The sequence below is a fragment of the Ylistrum balloti genome, unplaced genomic scaffold (assembly GCF_031769215.1).
Source record: "Ylistrum balloti isolate Yb309-2 unplaced genomic scaffold, AGI_CSIRO_Ybal_v1 Utg371066, whole genome shotgun sequence".
Taxonomy (NCBI): domain Eukaryota; kingdom Metazoa; phylum Mollusca; class Bivalvia; order Pectinida; family Pectinidae; genus Ylistrum; species Ylistrum balloti.
Window position 1 is genome coordinate 126,181 of NW_026782589.1, and position 7,776 is coordinate 133,956.

The 7,776-nt window shown below is 37.2% G+C and overlaps 1 protein-coding gene across 1 annotated transcript; it reads right to left on the reverse strand.

Annotated features, from left to right (window-relative positions):
• Window positions 1-3,500: 3,500 nt before the first annotated feature.
• On the reverse strand, window positions 3,501-7,516 carry LOC132560471 (uncharacterized). Its single transcript, XM_060225135.1, has 2 exons — window positions 7,145-7,516; window positions 3,501-4,751 (listed from the first exon to the last, which is right to left on the reverse strand). The coding sequence occupies exons 1-2, from the start codon at window positions 7,514-7,516 to the stop codon at window positions 3,501-3,503; spliced, it is 1,623 nt and encodes a 540-aa protein (XP_060081118.1).
• Between the last annotated feature and the right edge of the window lie 260 nt (window positions 7,517-7,776).

The following is a 7,776-nucleotide window of genomic DNA, read 5'->3' on the forward strand; positions in this document are numbered from 1 at the left end:
TGTAAGTAAAGTATAATTCCAACTTATAGTGGACAAGTCTTCTAATCTATACAGATTTCCGCGGTCTTCAGAGAAAATTCGCCATCTTATTAAAAAATCCTCTTCAGAAATTAAATGCGACTGCAAAGTTCCCACATGCAGAAAGGATATAGAATGCGGTCAATTTGCGTTGTTGTTTGTTTTTCGGCGCTATTTATACCATTCGGTCACATGGAGAAATTATATACCAATAAATTACTATGCCTTCAAATATGCGAAAATAATTAGGTATCATTTTTCAAACAGAACAAATCAACATTTTCATTACTTTATGAATATAATTTTGATATTTTCCCTTAGCTTTCGCTATGACTTAATGAAATTTATTGAGGCAATCTGCCATATAGGTCAAATGAGATAATATGCAAATGTATGAAGTCACTCCATAAGGAAATGTTCTTTTTTCCCAATATATTGAAATTGTTGTCTTTTTCCAAATTACAAAAACTATATATCACAATTCTGTTATCATGATTGGAACACCTTTTATCTGAAATAAATATTGACATTTATTTAGTAATAGATAAAATATTATATAAAGTGTAGTAAAATCAGACAACACGATAACAGACGAATTGACACTGGACTTGGTGAAGGAGTTACCTCCCTTCCGCATATTTTGGCAGAGCACTGGGACAGTATGGCATGTGAGATACAGAGTTTGTATTCGTTTTGTGTTTGCTTGTCATCATGATCTACTTATCAGGAGTGTTGCCTCGTCATTGTATTGCAGAATTTCGTCAGGGCCATTCAATACTTACGTATAATTTATCACATTTCATATCCCGATTACAGCTGTGCTAATTCTGTGTACATTGGTAAATCGATAAAAATCTGTGTCAGAAGTATGATCTACATTCGTCTATGTGACGTGTGTGTGTAGTACATTAATGCTGTTGAATATATTTGTACTCGATCACATATTGAGTCAAAGGTTCGTTTTACATATAATAAAATTACAATGATCAATTAGTACTAGATACGATAAAGTAATTGCACAGACATATCAGTATGAAAATATCACAGTTTCAGCTTCAACAAAAAGGAGATTTCCGTCTGAAATGTTCAATGTTTCACGGAACAATGTGAATGGGCTTCCTTCATTGTTCCTTGAAACATTTAACATTTTAGATGGGAACGCCTTTTAGCTGAATCTGATACTGTGATATTTTGATATCAATATGTCAACTTCGGTCTTTCTAATAATCAGAAGATTGAGTAGACTAATTATAACAATTAACTTTAGATTTCTATAAAATCCTCAGAAAACAGATGTAAGGTTAAACATGTATGTATCACAAAATCAATATCACTTTAACATAAATGTTTTTGGTTTTATCAAGTTTGTTAATCTCGCCTGCTGGTTGTCGATCTGATAGCCTACATAGAATCCGCGGCATTACAAACACAAAGTCATCTCTGACTGACAGGAGCGATTTCCATTCCTGGTTTAAAATGTTTATCTTATTCTGAAAATCTCACCACTCCACTCCTTGACACAAAAGCGCAGAAGTACTCGTCACATTTTGTCGGCCATTCTTCGATTTGGACTTGCCGACGTCAGCATTTGATTAAGCGGGAAATTTAAACAAAGCATTTTTTGTTTTTGTTGTTTTATCTATTTATTTATTCATTTTTGTTTTTCTACAGATAACGAAAATTATATATGAATGTGAAGGTTAACATTGAAATGATGCAGGTGGTAGTGTGAAGTTGATATAAATACAATTTGTTTGACAGATAAGCAATTCTGTCATACCCTATTTCATTTATCTGTCACCCAAATTCCCCTGGTAAAAGTTCATTGCTTCAGTCTCCCAGATTGACAGAGTTATAACTTGTATGTAAGATACAACCATCACAAGAGCTTTATACAACAATCACACAAAATGTCTTTAATTGTACAGTAGTCAGCAAACGACCATACAATAATTCTTTCTTTCTTTCCTTTTTTTATATATATATTTTTTGCATTACATGCTACTGTATAGTTTCAGTTATCGCTTCTCCGGACATAATACCACCATGCCAATATAACTTTAAGGTTGAGTCATTATACCCCGTATAATACAAAGTATCCTTTAGGACAAGTCTGATTCTATAGCACTGGTCAGATAAAATACATTGTATAAAGGTGAAATTCAATTGTTGTTTAAATAGAGTAATTGTGTACATAAACATATATATGTCCGGCATGAGAGTACAAAAATCAGAAAAAAATTAGACGGTGAATATAACGTAAACTTATCATATACATAGACGGTAAATATTACGTAAACTTATCATATACATAGACGGTAAATATTACGTAAACTTATCAGATACATAGACGGTAAATATTACGTAAACTTATCAGATACATAGACGGTAAATATTACGTAAACTTATCATATACATAGACGGTAAATATTACGTAAACTTATCATATACATAGACGGTAAATATTACGTAAACTTATCAGATACATAGACGGTAAATATTACGTAAATTTATCATATACATAGACGGTAAATATTACGTAAACTTATCATATACATAGACGGTAAATATTACGTAAACTTATCATATACATAGACGGTAAATATTACATAAACTTATCATATACATAGATGGTAAATATTACTTATATAAACTAATATACATAAAAGGCCTATCTGTGATAGAAACAATGACCATTGTATTAATCCTAAGCTCTGTATGATGCCAGTATGATAATCTACCCTATAGGCGAGATAACAGTTGTTACCCTTTAAGATGTTAGTACAACAATATTACAATAAATATATACTTATATAAAAAACAGACGTATCAAGTGACGGTCTCCATACTGTTACGTAGTTAAGTGACTCTGTAAATATGTGATGTGGTTCTAGGATCATACTGTTTCCTAATCATATCGTAATAGTGAGATTTTGGTTAGATAAAGACATACAGCGTGTATCTCGAGAACTGTGAGAATTTTCACAACAAGATATTGAAGTGTTTTTCATACAATATGATAACAACCCTGGTATTATATCGTGTTACCCTCGGGTACACAAACAGATATTGCTGCATTTGGTAAAAAATACCTCAGGAAACACAGAGTGCGCATGACGATATAGTGATCACATCGAGAAATATTCTATTCCTTTGCGTGTTTGATGCTGGTTAGTTTGCCTGTTTGTTTCGATGCTGTATACATTGATATTACTTACTAGGATTGACCATGGTTCAGAAGGCGGTTTTCTTTGATGAAGTAGAAGACGCATGCTCTTCCGAAACACCTTGTACTTTTTCATTAACCCATGTGTAGATCTAGTTTTACTGAATTTAAGTTTCGATTATGATTTGACGAGGCTTTCATATTTCATGAATCAATATGGTTTAAAACCTATGGTTATATTTGGTTAGAATTGCGATGGTTTTCAGTACACAATACATGATACCTAAATGATTACCCGAGTGTGACATGCCAGACGTTACACTATGGGTAAGATATCTGTTTTGTATTTAATTCTGATTGGTAGACTATGAATGTTATTTGCGTTTCTACCACAGCGATGCCATATATAATTCGCACAGATTCGCTGTAATGGTGCCACCGACTTAGAAAACTCTGTGAGTTTCGACTTTATTCTGGCAATATGAGATTTTAGTCTGTCAGCGTTGTTTCTTCCGTGGTCATGAATGAAAATTTGTAGAGTTTCGTGTATGGCCCTATTCGACATGTAGCGACACAGATCTAGCATACAGCCGACGTCCGCCGTCTTGTCCGGCTGTGTCTTATGTGACGGTATTGCCAGTATGCTGACAAATAGGCTGTCAGTGAAGACATTGATGCAATATTTCCCATTTACTTTAATGTTTGGATTCGCGCCTTGTCTGAGGAAGACTTTCAGTACGTCTGAATCTACTCCGAGCTTGACGCTGGATTTTGCGTATTGGTGAAGAATCGAACCACTCAGCGTGCTCTTTTGATCTCCAAGGCGACCAACTTGGTGTATATCGGCATCAAACCGGAAGAGAACGTCAGAACATTCAGTGATGAACTTTACAGCCAGAGCCTTGGAATCAAAATAGGAGGCGTATATCTCTACTGTATCTAGTAAACAATGAAGAGCGCTAGAAAATGCTGGGCGCCCTACAACGGATTTGCTGCCTTTCTTTTGCATCACTCGTTCATGTCGGACTTCATCAAAGTTTGGGTTTGCATTTGCCTTCAGAAGAAGCTTGAGACATGCTAGATAATACTGTGTGTTGATGTAATCATGTGCACACAAAGAATTGCGTAGCAACGTATAAAGTGGATATGTGTTGCACGGAGATTTAGAGTTGACGTCATGCCGATATTTAATGAGAACACTTGTCACGTCTGGCAGTCGTCTATATCCTTCGCGACCAAAGCCTTTCACAGCACTGTTCGTATATAAAGAATGGTAGAGGTTAACACCCTTCATGACCTCCCGGGTATCTACACCTGTACCAAGCAGAGAGTCCAAGATTTCAGCTCTAGCGAAACGTATAGCCAATTCGACAGCACTAAGAATATCCGCTTTGTCATATTTTTGTGCTAACAAAAAGTTTACGGCCTTTAGTGAACCAGACACTGTAGCAAGAGACAGATAGCCACTTTTGGCGTGTTCGGGGTGCTCCTTGATTACACATTGGTTTAAAATAAGGTGGATACATTGCACGTGACCAGCGGAGGCAGCGACATCTAGTGGGGTGACCTATTTAATATAAGCAGAATAAATTAGCGCATTGTTAATATGACAGATACAATGTAATAATGTAATATGCCCCAACACCCACACCAAACACATACACAACAAACACATACACACCAAACACATACACACCAAACACATACACAACAAACACATACACGCCAAACACATGCACACCAAACACATACACACAAAACACAAACACACCAAACACATTCACAACAAACACATGCACACCAAACACATCCACAGCAAACACATACACACCAAACACATACACACCAAACACATACACAACAAACACATACACACCAAACACATACACAACAAACACATACACGCCAAACACATGCACACCAAACACATACACACAAAACACAAACACACCAAACACATCCACAACAAACACATGCACACCAAACACATCCACAGCAAACACATACACACCAAACACATACACACAAAACACAAACACACCAAACACATCCACAACAAACACATGCACACCAAACACATACACACCAAACACATACACCAAACACATACACAACAAACACATACACAACAAACACATACACCAAACACATGCACACCAAACACATACACACAAAACACAAACACACCAAACACATCCACAACAAACACATGCACACCAAACACATCCACAGCAAACACATACACACCAAACACATACACACCAAACACATACACACCAAACACATACACACCAAACACATACACAACAAACACATGCACACCAAACACATGCACACCAAACACATACACACAAAACACAAACACACCAAACACATCCACAACAAACACATGCACACCAAACACATCCACAGCAAACACATACACACCAAACACATACACACAAAACACAAACACACCAAACACATCCACAACAAACACATGCACACCAAACACATACACACCAAACACATACACCAAACACATACACACAAAACACATACACCAAACACATACACACAAAACACAAACACACCAAACACATCCACAACAAACACATGCACACCAAACACATCCACAGAAAACACATACACACCAAACACATACACACAAAACACAAACACACCAAACACATCCACACCAAACACATGCACACCAAACACATACACAACAAACACATACACGCCAAACACATGCACCAAACACATGCACACCAAACACATACACACAAAACACATACACACCAAACACAAACACACCAAACACATACACACCAAACACATACACCAAACACATACACGCCCAACACATACACAACAAACACATACACACCAAACACATGCACACCCAACACATACACACCAAACACATACACAACAAACACATACACCAAACACGTGCACACCAAACACATACACAACAAACACATACACACCCAACACATACTCACCAAACACATGCACCAAACACATGCACACCAAACACATACACCAAACACATACACGCCCAACACACACACCAAACATATACACGCCAAACACATACACCAAACACATACACCAAACACATACACACAAAACACAAACACACCAAACACAAACACACCAAACACACACACACACAAAACACAAACACACCAAACACAAACACACCAAACACATACACACCAAACACATACACACCAAACACATACACACCAACACATACACACAGCAGTAATTGAGTGATGAGTGACTTGCCCTTATCAAGCTGGGGTATCATGTATGAAAGATTGTACAAAGGAGTAAATCGTCGCTTTCAATTCGAATTTAGAATCAAATAGAGTAGAGCAGAACAATCATGTAAACTGCATCACACAATCGTGTCGTCCTTCTAGGACTCGTCATTGATGCTACATCACACAACCGTGTCGTCCTTCTAGGACTCGTCATTGATGCTACATCACACAATCGTGTCGTCCTTCTAGGACTTGTCAGTGATGCTACATCACACAACCGTGTCGTCCTTCTAGGATTCGTCAGTGATGCTACATCACACAACCGTGTCGTCCTTCTAGGACTCGTCAGTGATGCTACATCACACAACCGTGTCGTCCTTCTAGGACTCGTCATTGATGCTACATCACACAACCGTGTCGTCCTTCTTGGACTCGTCATTGATGCTAAGGCCTTGAATTTTGAAACCCAGGAGACGGCCGAGGAAGGTGTAGATGGGGAGGTACTCTAGCCTCATACTTATATAAATATCGTAACTCTACTTTACATATTCTGTCTATATTTACTGCCTCACATAACTATACCGCTAGGGGATTCTGACACATTCTTGTATCCACGTATACTCACACTATTGTAATGGACTTAACGTACTTAGTTGTTTATCGTGTACAAATGTTACATATTTACACAAGTCGGGTGATAGATTACCTCAGAAATCGGTCTTGATGAGTTTTGACTTTCCGGAAAAACAAGACTTTTGGTTGGCCTATTGTCGCCTGGACGGTGAGTAAGAAGGAGATTGATAATTGTTCTAAATCCTAAGTGTGCCGCCAAATGGAGATAAGGATTCACTTCCGGTTCAAAAGGTCGCACGAAATATCCATTCGTCAATAGATATTCTACTACTTCCGGATTGTTGTTGAGGATGGAATGATGTAAGACATCCATTTGCTTAGCGTCCTTCCATTGAATGAGCTGGTCTCGGTTACACATACCTAACAACATTTTCAATTTCTTGCATCCTTCATTTTTTTTCAAAGTCTCCAGACAGTCTCTTACAACAGAGTCAACGTTATCCATTTCCGTGTTTATCTTCTACGATGGTCACTGCCACAACGGAACTAGTCGTTACAGCTAAACCCTGTAAAATAGTAAATAATTTGATCCAGTGAGTCTCTGGGGCAAGCTCGGTTTCGGTTTGTTACAGCTACCTCATTCCAGAGACATTTTAGAAATAGGTAACATGTAAAACAATGATGTTGTAATATTGTTTCTTTGGCTTAGATGAACGGTGATAAAAGTTATACCAATGTGTTTGTTTTATATTTTATAATAATAAT

Coding starts and splice junctions, on each gene's coding strand:
- LOC132560471 (XM_060225135.1), bottom strand. CDS start 7,516: ATGGATAACGTTGACTCTGTTGTAAGAGACTGTCTGGAGACTTTGAAA. Junction 4,752..7,144: donor CATCAAGACCGATTTCTGAG/GTAATCTATCAC, acceptor TATATTAAATAG/GTCACCCCACTAGATGTCGC.